Source organism: Sinohyriopsis cumingii, chromosome 17 (genome assembly GCF_028554795.1).
Source record: "Sinohyriopsis cumingii isolate HCF-2022 chromosome 17, ASM2855479v2, whole genome shotgun sequence".
Classification (NCBI taxonomy): Eukaryota; Metazoa; Mollusca; class Bivalvia; order Unionida; family Unionidae; genus Sinohyriopsis; species Sinohyriopsis cumingii.
The window spans coordinates 42,397,866-42,412,743 of NC_142977.1; the positions used below are offsets into that span (position 1 = coordinate 42,397,866).

The following is a 14,878-nucleotide window of genomic DNA, read 5'->3' on the forward strand; positions in this document are numbered from 1 at the left end:
GATTTTGTTATATATTACTGAAAGACAAAGAAGTTTGATATTTTTTAATGAGGCATCTTGATTGAATATCATGTGTGAGTAGTATTTACTAGAGATTTTTCATTATTTGTATTATTGAATATAATCAAGTTAGGAGTATAAATTGGTGACATTCAGATTTTAATATACTTCTTAGAAATACAATTACATACAATCGCTGTTTTTAAAAATATACAATATTTGCAGATTTAGAGAGACTACTATAGATCAAGTTTACAAAGTCTGTAATTATACATTATATGTATTGCTTAAAAGCTATTGTAAAATGATCATGTTGCAAATTACAATGCTAAATTTGCTGGAGATTGCAATAAGTTATGTGTCGAAAATATTTGATATTACAGCAACTGGTTCGCAGGGGTATTCCACACCATTTCCGTGGAATGGCATGGCAGTTGCTACTCAATGTTCAAGACTCTCCAATGAAGGCATTGTATGTAGAGTACTTAAAACAGACATCACCGAGTGAGAAGATGATTCGACGGGACATAGCACGTACATTTCCTGGACACAAATTCTTCAAGGAGAAAGATGGATTAGGGCAGGAAAGCCTTTTTAATGTTATGAAGGTGAGATCATTCCCACCTGTTGTTTCATGTATTTTCATCTATTCAGATTGTGTGAAAAATTCTACAGTTAGAGCTCCACATGCAAGCTTTAAGACCTCAGATCAATTACTTGTGGGTGATGTCCATTGTATAGAATAAATTGTGGCAATGCGGTTGTGTTGTATAAATTTGAAAATGTTTACATCAAACACCCATTTGTCGATGTCAGTGAAGTTTAAGTTTACCTGTAAAAATTGCAATGCTTGGTAATCTCACCGTATATGATTGAATGGTAGCCTTAATGCAGAGAAATCCAAGAGATATTGCTTATTCAAATTTCATCTCTACTGGCCCTGAGTATGACAAGTGGTGAAGTGCACCAACATTTTCATATCGTTCAACAATTAGCCATTCTTCACTGGGCTTTTAATGGTATCAACAAGAGGTTCAGGTACCCTATATACTTGCTTATAAGTTCAGTCCAACTGCAAACTGCAAGGACCCAGATCTGTTGTTGCATACTGTACCAGCAGATCTGGGTACAGTAAGTACAATAAATAAGTGAATAATTAGTGTATATAACATGTGTCCAAGTATAACATGCACCCATGTATTACCCGCAGTTTTTCTATTGTGTGTAAAAGAAAATAGATTACCTGTGGACATGTGTAACCTGCAAGTTTTCATAAAGAATATGACCAAAATCTCTGTTGGCTTCTTTTCACTATAAACATGGTATTAAAAAATAGGGCAACTTGAATCATCCTTTCTGTTTACCGAAGATGAGATTACATGCCTAATGATGCCACATGTCTCATAAGATTTGTGCTGTCGTGAAGTGAAACAAATATTTTTTTTCTAACTTAAGTGGTAGGATAATGAATGAAAAACATGTTTTAGCGTACTTGACGTCTATTTGACAGATGTCCATCCACCAGAAAATGCAGCCATATGTGTTATTTGAGCCACGGTGGTACGTGTTTTTTCCCAAAGAACCGCCATATTAGTAATCTCCAGTCAAGTACTTAACCCTCAGCTAATCAGTAATCATTAAACTCTGTGGTATCGTACAAATGCACGCTAGCTTATTTCAGTGTAAATATGAAAAGAATCTACGTAAAAAAAATAAAAGAATTACGATACTGAAGGTATATACAACAAACATTTTGATCAAGAGTAGAAATACATGTATGATAGTCTTAAAGGAACAATAGTGAGAGGCTCCATAGGGGTTTGTTGTGCGCATGCTTAGGAAGGGTAAATAACAGGGCAAAATACGAGTCAGCGTGAATAATTGTAAAACAATATAATTTGTGGGATTTCTTTGACAGGTGTTTTAGAAGTAATCGGCAGCCAGTTTATATACTACTGTTGTTTAGTTGTTTGTAAAGCAAAGTGGTTTGTTAGCGGTAGAGTGTTGTACAATAGCTACCATATGCTTAATCTGTGGTAAATGCCCTCTGGGATAATAGGTTTGTTTTGTTGCACAATGCCAATGACTTTACTAATACATGCCGACTCTCAGATGTATTGTTTAATGAGATGTGGTAGTGGACATGGTTTCTGCTCAAAGTTATAAACTGTCACAATACTTGAATAATGTCCACGCTGAAACCAATCATATTTTGATCAATTGAATCACACTACCGGTAGTTTAAAAAAAACAAATAAACAACAATGATAAATAATTATCAGATACAAAGTGATAACCAACCACACATGGAAATAATTACAGGATAAGGTATATAAATAGTATACTACCACTATAAGAAATTATTTCAGTTTAATCTCTCTAAAAGTTTATATTCAATTCAATCAGATAAAATGAATAGTGTTGGAAGTGAAAGAAAGCGTTCTGCTTGTGTTGCAGCATTCAAACTTAAAGTTATTGAATATGCAGAAGCAAATAACAACTGTGCTGCAGCACACACATTTTTTGTGAACGAGAAGCAAGTACGGGAATGGCGGAAAAGCAAAGCAGCATTAGAAGAAATGCCAAAATCCAAGAAGGCTCGTCGGACTGGGATTGCCTCTTTCCCTGAATTGGAGAAAGAACTCAGTGATTTTGTAAGTGAACGTCGACAAAATGGATACATTGTCACATGAACTGCAATTCATCTACATGCTATGCAGATGGTGAAAAATAATAAATATAAGTTGGCAGATTCAAAATTTGTTGAATCAGCTGGCTGGTGTTCTTGTTTCATGAACCGGAATGGTTTCTGCCTCAGGCAGCAAATGAAGATAGCACAAAAACTACCAAAAGACTTGGAAGAAAAAATTGAATCATTTCAGCAGTTCATCATTAAACGCAGAAAGGAGTGCTCATTTGAACTATCACAAATTGGAAATATGGATGAGACGCCTATGACCTTTGACTTACCAAGCAATAAAACAGTCAGTGCTGTTGGTGAGAAAACTATTCTGATGAAAACGACCGGCCATGAAAAAACGTATTTCATGGTTGTATTGGCCTGTTTAGCTGATGGATCAAAGCTGCCTCCTGTCATCATTTTTAAAAGGAAGATGCTGCTGAAAAGCATGAAATTTCCTGCTGGTGTCATCGTTCATGCACAGCAAAAGGGATGGATGGACGAAAGTGGAACAATTGAATGGTTGGAGAAAGTATGGAACAAGAGACCAGGTGCAATTCTTCGGAAACCTTCAATGCTTGTATGGGATATGTTTTGTGCACACAAGACCGATGAAGTAAAAAAAGGCAGCAAAGAAAATGAAAACAACACTGGCTGTGATACCAGGAGGTTTAACATCAGTGTTACAGCCTCTTGATGTCTGCCTTAACAAACCTTTTAAGAACAAGTTACGAAAGATGTGGGCAGAATGGGTTTGTTCAGGGGCTGTGAAAATGACAAAAGGCGGGAATTTAATGAGGCTGGACATCGATTTGGTCGCCAAGTGGGTAAAAGAAGCGTGGAACTCATTTCCATCGGAAATGATTGCAAAATCATTCAGGAAGTGCTGTATCAGCAATGCCATGGATGGAATAGAGGATAATGCTATATTTCAATCTGACAGTGGCGAGGAGAGTGAGAAGGAGAACGACACACTATCGGATGACAATGTATATGATGAAAGCACGCCTGTAACAGAAGCCGAGTTTCGTGAACTGTTTGGCGAGTCTGTTACAGAGCCAGATTTTGAAGGATTTAAAAGTGATAGAACTTTTATAATTCATGATTTTAGAATGAGGATTAATTAAATTTCCATTAGGACTTAACACTTTAGAATTGTTTTTATTTCAACATATAAATTAGCTTTCTTACTTTCATTTTATTTAATAATGTGATTTGCCTAAATAAACATATTCAGAACTCACTTTGTGCATCTTGTGATGTACCAATAGTCTAGAAATTATGGGTCGGCTTATACGCGGGTCATGCACTTTATAACAGTTTTACCAATTCAGTTTGGGGGGGTCAGCTTATACGCGAACGGGCTAATACACAAGTGTATATGGTAGTCACTTTCCCATAAATAATCGCCAGTTGGCATGCACCACAGAGCTTCCAATTTTACAAGAAACAATAATTAGACCAGATACTATTCACAGTGGATTCCAGAAATGTGAAATTCTTCCAGAATTCGACACATCTATGGTATCTTTGGGTCCAACTATTACAGTGAATCAGTCCTCTCTGTGGCAGTTTAAGATTTTAGTAAACACAACAACATTGCTATTCTTCATAAATTAGTACGTTATTAAATTGAAGATGCTGATTTTATTTTGTTGATCTTGTGTTGATATCATTTTTAAACTTGAAAAACATGTAGCTGAAATGTCAGATATAACTATGTAATCAACATTAGACTTGTTTACTATATGGAACTTGGTGTTTTGTTTGAAATAGGAAATGAGTCTTTTAAAATATTAATAAAACATGGTAATATGAGTAAAAATCGAATTGTATAATGCGTGGACATATATTCTCTGCGGGGGTGGGGTGGGCATGGCAGGGAAAATTTGAATAACCCACATGTTATATTTGCTAATTTATGGTATATGCAGCTTATTAAGAGTAATGAGTAAAATAAACATAGACCCTGATCTGTCAGCTCATTATGCAATGGCAGATCAAGGTCTGTGTTGTTGCTATTGGACTTATAAGTGAGTATATATGTTATATGACTGCAGTGTCTTATTTTTATTAACAATTCATATTTGTAACTTCTGAATGGGTTGAATGGTATTCAGCAGTGTGAACATGAATAATTTTTTGATCTGTGAGGTCTGTGTGATCTGCTTGGTCTGTGTGATCTGCAGCTAGCTCTGTATTCATGCTTGTTTGAATTTGAAAGAAACAGCTTTCAGTTATAAATGTACGAGTAACACTATTTATCTGAATGGAATAGCAGCAGTACATTATCTCATCCAAATAGAATGAGATTTTAAAAACTTGAAATGTCTGGCATATATAAAGGTAGATATTGCAAATTTAATAATCTACTAAAGAAATATTTTTTTATAGAATGATTAATGATATCTTTTAGATAATGGAACTACAGCTGTCCTTGTTATTATGTGCTTCATTATAACACAATTTATAGATACAGCATAGCACCACTAAGGACATTGTGACCAAAGTCATACTAATATATCATAATATGGGTTGAAAGAAAACAAGGTGAACTTTAGTGTTATATTTTTATCTCCTTTAGCAAATTTAGATAGATCCCATCATAGTGTGGTTTGGTATGTTATGCTGTTCTCAGTTTAGCATGCTTCCATACATACATTATTTACCCCATTTCCTGTAACCATTGGCGTTAACAATATAATATTAACCTTAGTGGTACATGTACTTTAGCCATCACTTCTTTCAGTAATGAAAACTTGACAATCAGGAAGCAGACATTGGTAAAGAGAACCAGATACTTATCATGCCACATGAATTAAATATTGGTTCTGGACACATTAAAATAAAATGTGGCCACTTTTAAGGGCTAAATTTTACACATTTGCTGTAATATGCTGGCTGTTGGTCACATTAGAGGAGTGGCCTTTCTTGAGGGGTACTTTTGAAAACAAAACTCGTCAGAACCAAGAGATTCAGGCTGTAAAAAGTGGGTGGCTGCTGGTCAGGGGGACATTCATGAAGGGGACCACTACAGGTTTCTCTATTTAAGACCCTACTGATCAGATTGTAGTTGGTGGGATCCTTTGTACTGCACCCATTGCTGATACCACTAGAGATTAACTCTACTGGTCATAGACTAGTAAAGCTTATGGGATGGTCTCTCATCAGTTGTTGGACCATCCGATTGCACGTTTGTTATCGCAGCTCCTAAACTACTTGTTGGATTACCATGAAACTTTACACACATTTATCTCATACTCTAGTTGGTCTTAAATGCCAATGGTGCTGCTCTGACATCCAGTCTTGAAAATCATATCACTGCTTCTCCTGAATGGATGGTCATATTTACATTGGATGTCTTATGATGTCTAGTTAGTCATAAATTAAAATGAAGCTGTTCTGGTGTCCACTGTGGCCACCTAATCAGCTATCTTGACAATTTTGCTATTGCTACAAATCTTTAATGGATGGACATGTCGATATTGGGTTCTCACTAAAATCTTTGTTTGATGTCTAGTTGGTCCTAAGTGAAAATTGTTTCAATCTGATGTCCATTAATGAAAATGGTGCCAATCTGATGTCCAGTATGTCTGCCATTGCAGCCATCTTGAAAATGTTATCTCTATTCCTCCTGAATGGATGGTCATATCAATATGAGGTTTTTACAAAAACACTTATGGTGTCTAGTTGGGCCTAGATGAGAGTGGTGTTGATCTGAAGTCCAGCATAGCCGCCAGAGCAGCCATATTGAAAATTTTGTTATCACTACACTTTTAGAGTGGAAAGTCATACTAACATGCTGTTTTCACCAGAAGACTTATTATAATGTTGAGTTAGTCCTAAAAAAAAATGGTGCTGACCTGTTGTCAAATATGGTTGCCACAGTCACCAGCTTGTAAATCTTGCTATCACTACTTTTCTTGAATGAATGCCTGTATCTGCATGGTATTTTTGCTAAAATACTTTTACAGCAATTGACATCCAGTGTGTGGCCATCTTCAGAATCTTCTTTTTGCTACTCTTAAACAGAAAGTCCATCTGACATGGGGTTTCCATGAGAGAGGGTTCTTATGATGTCTACTTGGTCCTTACTGAACGTGACTCACTCTCAATATGGCCACCATGGTGGCTGTCTTGAAAGTAAAGTTATCTCTGTGGGGTTTTCACCAATTAACTTCTTATGATACCAGTTGGTCCTAAATAAAAACAGGGCTAGTCATACATCCAATATCACTGTCATGACTGTCTTAAAGATCTTGTTGTCACTATTCCCCCCTTGAATGGATGATCCTTATGACATGGGTTTTTCATCAAACAACTTCTAATGATATTTACTTTGCCCCAAGACCACTCTGGTGGTCTAGCGGTTAGAGCGTCTGCCTCGGAAGCAGGAGGTCGTGGGTTCGAACCCCAGCTGAGTCATACCAAAGACTTACAAAAATGGTTCTAACAGCTGCCTTGCTTGGCGCTCAGCATTAAGAGGTTAGTGTTAGGACTGATTGGTCTGGTGTCAGGATAATGTGACTGGATGGGACATCATGCTACATATCTGTGGCATGATGCCCCAGTGCTAGACATCACTATAAACTGCCACACTGCAGACATCGTAGCGATCTGACTGAAAAATTATTAAAGCGACGTTACAAATCCTAATCACACACACACACTTTGCCCCAAGTAAAAATAGTGCCAAGTTCACTTAATTGTCAAATCTTGAAGTATTGAACTTTTTAAATGTTGATCTTTTTACATAGCTAAGGGTCCAAGCAACCTAAAATCACGAAAACATTTAGAGGTTGGTATGCATTTTCTTAGTTGAACATCTAACCCTATGTAAGATTTGTTATATAGAAAGGTAGGGGAAAAGGTGTCCTGTCACTAATTGTCCATAGAACTATATGGGAAAATGTATACTGTCACTAATTGTCCATATAAATCTATATCAAAATGTATCCTATCCCTAATTGCCCATAGAAATGTATGTGAAAAAGGTATCCTGTCACTAATTGTTCGTACAAATGTATGGTAAAAAAAGTATCTTGTTACTAATTGGCCATAGAAATGTATGTGCAAAATGTATCCTGTCACTAATTGCCCATAGAAATGTATTTGCATAATGTATCCTATCACTAATTGTCCTTAGAAATGTATATATAAAAAAGTATCCTGTCACTAATTGTCAATAGAAATGTATGGGAAAAAAGTATTGTCACTAATCGTTCATAGATATTTATGGGGAAAAAGTATCCTGTCATTAATTGTCCATAGGAATGTATATAGAACAAAGTATCCCATCACAATTTCTCCATAGGAATGTATATAGAAGAAAGTATCCCATCACAAATTGTTCATAAAAATGTAAGGGGAAAAAGTATCCTGTCACTAATTGTCCATATACTAATAGTTGAATGAGTATTTAAAATGTATGCAAATTTGTACAGGTTCAGTGTCATAGATTTCTTTAATCAAATACATAAAGAAACATGTATATTGTTGGGTGAGTTTTTGTCAGTATGACACAGTTATTGAGATCACATTTGTTTTCTGAAAGCCTGCATGCCAATTTATGGCCAGTTGTAAATCATTATTGATTTCCCAGTGTTATGTATATTTGATTTAATTTATATTGATTTAATTTAATTGCCTGTTTGTAAGTTTATTTTTTTTTTAAATTTCATTACATGTCAAAGTAATGTAATCTTGTTTCCTGATTTGGCATTTTTTTCCAGAAAATTCAGTTTGACCTCTTTCCATAAACACTTAATAATAGAAATACTGTTTCAATTTTTGACTTAGTTCCCAACCTTGATTCAGAAATCACTGAGACAAGTAAACAGCTTTCTATTTTTATTTTATTAGCATAGTAAAATGATTGGTTTTTATCAAGGCCATACTGGGAGTACGTGACTTTCAATATGTAAACAGCCTCTGTTTCACAATTCTGGGTTTTACAAAATTGTGCAGGAGTTAGATTTAATAGTGATGTTTAGAGAGATATTTCTCAGTTGGGCTTTTACACTGGAAAGTGTTTGTTTGTGATCAGTTTGGAGTTACATTTTCATTTTTATTCAAATTATTTGGATTCTAAAAGATTGATTCTTTTTCCTGGAAATATTTGAGTGCTCATACGGAATTCTTGGACAAAGACATTTTAAATTTTATTTCAGAAATTCAAACACCAGAATATCATCTTCTGTGGAATAACAAAGAACTGTAGACACTACAGCATTTTACTAGGTCTTCTAAAATTTAATTCGTGGATTATTCTTGGATTATTTCTGAATTTGATTTCTTAAAGCCGTAAGTTCTTATTTTTTCACTTTTACAATGTTTTTCCAGGGAAATAAATTATTTGTTAAATTTTTCAAAGCTTGTTGTTTTCACTATTTCTATGTTACTGTTTATTAGAGCCTAAACACGTAACATAAGACCAGGGTCACATAAGCTATATCATTTTCTTTCACATAGCTGTTTTTGTTATTATATAAGCTTTATTCTTTTAATTACTAAATAAGGGACATAAGTTTTTACATCCCGTTTCTTTCTGAGTTCATTAATGCTGTAATATACAGAGGTAAAAGGTGATATATTTATGATGTCACATCATTTCAAGCTGCATAATAGGCATTAATTTTACAGAAGTGTTCTATGGTGACAGTAGGTCTTTTTGTTCCTGGCCTACTCCCTTCATGGTAGGGAAGTGGGGTGTTGCTAAGGCACTAATTTTATTGTAACACTGTAGGTCTTTTTTTTCCAGGTTTACTCCCTTCATGAAAGTGAAGTAGGGTATTGTCAAGGGAGTGGTTTTATTAACACTGTATGTCTTTTTGTTCCTGGCCTACTCCCTTCATGGTAGGGAAGTGGGGTGTTACTAAAGCACTGATTTTATTGTAACACTGTATGTCTTTTTGTTCCAGACTTACTCCCTTCATGATAGGGAAGTGAGGTATTGCCAAGGGAGTGGTTTTATTGTAACACTGTATGTCTTTTTGTTCCAGGCTTACTCCCTTCATGATAGGGAAGTGGGGTATTGCCAAGGGAGTGGTTTTATTGTTGGCCTCCTTCTCATACAGGTAATTACACATGTGCTGGAAAAAAGTAAGATGGATGCTGGAAATTTCTACCGACTTTATTATAGGTCCTAACCTTTGTGATAGATAGCGGTCATATTTTGTACTGTAGCATTAGGGAAAAAAAAATCAATAAAAGCACCTCACCCCTGCAAATACCATTGACACTTAAGTATGCAAGTTCTATATAAGTTTTGATAATGTATCTGGTTTTAATTGTTCATCCATATCATGCACATAAATCCCAAATCAAGAAGGCAATAACTGTCAAATCATTACTTAAGCATACTAATAATTATCTTTCCATCTGCTTGTTGGTCAAGGTCAGAGTAATTTGAACCGCATTTTTCAGTAATTTGCTATCTTTTTTTTGAGTCACTTCATGTAGATACAATTCTTTCTGTTCTGACCCACAATTTACAGCTATATTGTTATAAATGTGTGATTTAATTCATGTGGGCAAACAGGTTTGACATAGAGTTCACAATCCTTCAGTTATATATGGTGATGTTTGCTTATGAGAGAAAGCCATGTGAGAAATATATATCCCACACAAGTACACTCATTGATGCTTTAGTTGACATCATTATGATTATGATGTCATGAAAGTCTGCTTTGTTTGTTGCACTTTTAGTATTAAAATAATATTTTCCTGTATTTAAATGGTAATCCCATATCTCAAGTAAATATTTATTATTCTAAAGCTCTATTGAATCTAGTGGTGTGACATCTTTGTTTTCCCAATGCTATTTCCGATTGAGGAATGAGAGAAAATAATCCATAATACACATTGCTGTGGGATAGTGAAATTCTATCCCACACATTGCTGTGGGATAGTGAAATTCTACCCCACACATTGCTGTGGGATAGTAAAATTCTACCCCACACATTGCTGTGGGATAGTGAAATTCTACTCCACACATTGCTGTGGGATAGTGAAATTCTACCCCACACATTGCTGTGGGACAGTGAAATTCTACCCCACACATTGCTGTGGGATAGTGAAATTCTACCCCACACATTGCTGTGGGATAGTGAAATTCTACCCCACACATTGCTATGGGATAGTGAAATTCTACCCATCCTCAAAAGTATCATCCATTATCAGACTTCTTAGCATTTTGATGTTTTAAAACCTAACAGGTTGCATGGAGTGCACTTTTTCACATTCCATAAATGGTGTTTGTAATTTTAAGTGAAGTAGTTTTCTCTTGCTTTATTAATGAAAATGAATCATGCTTGAAAGTTTGACTTGTTGCATGTCACAAAACTGTAAAATTGAATAATTTGGGTGTTTTTCTTTCTTTTTGGAAATAAATGTGCATATATTTGCTTACATTCAATGGGGGAGTTTGTGAAAACAGCAAGACACAAACTTAAGTCTTAACCACTCAGATGTTAATCATTACCTTTTTATACATCTGACATCTTAGTGGTTAAAACCCATTCATGGTGCATTTGATTATATGGCTATGTTAGATCATAGTGACTTAATCCTATATTTCAAACACACATGGAACAGCTAGAACTTTTACCAATAACATAGGTTATATTGATCGAATCCACCATCATACTACATGGACTGTGCAGGAGCAATATACCAACATCTTCAGCCTAAATACTTAAAATTAAATGGTTTTGCATAAATTAAATCTATAAAAATATTTCCTAATGTGTGTTAGTCAAGTTATCAGTGTAAAATACAGTTTATCATGAGATCTGATGGCATCCTTTTTATTACGAAAAAGAATATGGTGTTATTATTTGTATGAAAATATGGTGTTACCTTTTTGTTTTTTCTATTATTGTAGAAATGTTTGAAATTTTGCTATTTGAATTGATGTTGTTTTCTCAGATACATTGCCCGTTTATAATATGTTAGGGATCATTCCATTACCTCATATGTACAATTCTCCAGAGCCAAAAGAATTGTTAACTATGTCTTTGGGAATGTGTTAGTTATAAAAGTGCTAAAATGTCTACTTATTAAGATGGAAGTCAGATGAGAGTAGTCTCCCCTAGAATAGACATCTTGGTATCAAATTTCATGCATCAGCTACTACAGTAGTCCTCCTCTTATAAGACCAACCCTATTTCAGCAGGGAAGTGGCCTGATAATGAGGGTGGCCTTTCTAGAGAGGGATGACAAGTGCGAATAGTAAATACATATGAAGAAAGTCACAAGTATATTTAGTTCTAAAACATTTAATATTTTCATTTAAAAATCACATGCATGTTGTGAAATAAATGTAAAACAAAGTGTTTCATCATTTTCAAAAGAATGTTATGAATAACCATTGATATAGTTTTAAAACTGTCTTTATAATTATGTTACAGGTCACAATAAAACATATCCTTGCTGTCATATTCCCTGCATATATCGTTTAGTCTTGTTCCAATCTTCAACAACTTCGTTATTATCATCAGCTAATTCTCCACTAAGGACAGAACACTTATTATTGTGTTGGACTTGAAATCTGTGCAACCATCCGTTACTTGTGGTAAAGTCATCATATCCCATTTCAACTGACAAAATTGTTGCTTTTATTTGGATCAATTGACCAGTGTGTGGAATTTTCTTAGCATGCGCAGTGCAAAACTATTCAAAAACCTTGTCATTCAAATCAGGATACAAACATCTCTTGGCTCAAATAATTTTCCTTCCTCTGTCCATTCCACCACAGTTTTCTGCCAGGATCCTCGAAAAAAAAAAAACTTTTCTCTCAGTTGAATTACTTTTACTTTTTCTTCTATACTGAGAATTTTTCTTTTCCTCGATGACATGTTGATCTTTTTTCAGTAAGTTATTCAAGTTGCCAACTACAAGACTGATAAAACAATTTTTTATGGATTTAAACAAATTGCCATGTGTTTTTAAATGAAGTGATCTTGTCACATGATTTGTTATTCGTAGTCTGGTACCCTATTGTTTGTATACATTTCTTTACACTAAGTGAGAGAAGCCAAAATGGCTTCGTTATGTAACATCATGCATATTCAACCTAACAGCCATTAGGATTTGTAATCTTGACAATTATTGTCATTAGTAATAGCCACTAATTATCAAAGTGAACAAGCTCAACATCTTACAAAGGGAAGCCATAAAGGCTATCAAACCATTTTCCTGCTCACTTGTGTATTGTACATCGATACTGCCACTTCTCAACTGTTACTACTGTTCAGTAACTGTAATCTTAACAATTATTAGAGAGAGTATACCGGACATCTCATGATAACACAGCGATAAGGCTAATCAGATTACATGTACTTACCCTCTTGTATGGATTAAAATTTGAGTCTTTCTCGGCTTTATGGAATAAATGTGGCTTCTCATGAGGTGTAAATGATATAATATTAACCTTAGTGGTACATGTACTTTAGTCAACACTTCTTTCAGTAACGAAAACCTGACATCAAGAAACAGAAATTGGATTACTTAACACACATTGTCAACAAAATACTGGTTCTGGATACATATTAAAATAAAATGCTGCCACTTGTGAGGGGTGAATTTTATGTTATTGCACTAATATGCTGCCCACTGGTCGCATTAGCTGGGTGGCCTTTTCGTGAGGGGTACTTTTGAACACAAACTCGTCAGTGCCAACGGATTCTGGCCGTAAGGAACAGGTGGCCTCTTGTCAGGGGGACCATTCAAGGGGGGGGGGACTACTGTACTTCTATTTGTGCCTTGTCTGCAAGCTCATTTGAAATGCCTGAAAAATACCTTCCATGCCTTTTCTCAAGCTTGAGTGATCCAAAGAGTTTGTATACTCCATCCATTTCCTCACTGAATTTAATATACTCCATCTTTTTCCATACTGAATTTATTGTACTCCATCTATTTCCTTACTGAATTTAGTATAATCCATCTATTTCCTTACTGAATTTAGTATACTCCATCTATTTCCTTACTGAATTTAGTGTACTGTATCCATTTCCTTACTGAATTTAGTGGGGCCCCGAGTGGCCAAGTGGTCTAAAGTGCTCTCTGTTACGGATCACTGCCATCTCACCACTACCTGTGGTGGTTTGAGTCTTGGATTCAGCCAATGTGGGTATGTGAGAAAGCTTGCCAGTAGCTTCTCGTGAGTCGGTGGTTCTTTCCGGGGTTTTCCCGGGCTCTTCCTTTACCATTAATACTGGCCGCCATGTATAACCTATCGTGTGCTGAAATATGGCGTTAAACCCCACAACAACAACAGCAACAACAACTGAATTTAGTATACTTCATCTATTTCCTTACTGAATTTAGTATACTCCATCTATTTCCTTACTGAATTTAATGTACTGTATCCATTTCCTCACTGAATTTAGTATACTTCATCCTTTTCCTCACTGAATTTAGTATACTCCATTTATTTCCTTACTAAATTAAGTGTACTCCATCGTTTTCCTGACAGAATTTAGTATACTCCATCTATTTCCTTACTGAATTTAGTATCCATCCATTTTCTGACTGAATTTAGTATACTCCATCTATTTCTTCAGTTAATTTAATATATACTCCATTTCCTCATGGAATTTAATTTGTCATGTGATATGATGACTGGTGCCATCTCAATTTTCTACTCTAATGGTAAGTAGTACTGAACAATACATCTCTGTACTAAACCTTTTTGCATTCTTTCAAGTAAATGGGGCCTGACACAGCCAGTGTGATAGTCCTCATCTCAGGATTTGACCGTATTGCATTCCTTTAACACATTAACCCCTTGCGATAAGTTAATGTGGCAGGAGGTAGTAGCCTACTGCTGAGCTCTGTAGTGTCATGGTCATGCACGATACACTAAAGTGGGTGGTATTATAGAATGGTAGACAGATATTTCTCTACAATGATACCAAATAATCTGGAATTTCTAGTTGCACTACAAAATACAGAGGGGAAAAACCCTCATATTTTGGACCCAATTTTTTTCTACCCAAAATTTGCCTGTGCTGGGAATCTGAATTTGTGTCCAGATTTTAGACATTTTGGTCTCATATCTAGGGCAAATTGGTAGTGAACTGCAAACAGACAGATGAACCTTTGCAGTAAGTAGGATAAGATGGAATAAAGAGTGGTCTCGATACAAAAATAATAGGTCCGTGTAGCAAAAAAAAAAGAAAAAAGAAAAAAAGAGAA

The 14,878-nt window shown here is 35.3% G+C and overlaps 1 protein-coding gene across 8 annotated transcripts in view; it reads left to right on the forward strand.

Moving 5' to 3' along the window:
* The window catches only part of LOC149778507 (uncharacterized), a 177,271-nt gene that overhangs the window by 81,865 nt on the left and 80,528 nt on the right, over window positions 1-14,878 (forward strand). For all 8 annotated transcript variants that reach the window (XM_089939383.1, XM_089939387.1, XM_089939389.1 and 5 more), the window contains 2 exons: window positions 384-608; window positions 9,682-9,756. In XM_089939383.1, coding sequence (XP_089795509.1) covers window positions 384-608; window positions 9,682-9,756 — 300 coding nt within the window. The remainder of the gene's footprint in view (window positions 1-383; window positions 609-9,681; window positions 9,757-14,878) is intronic.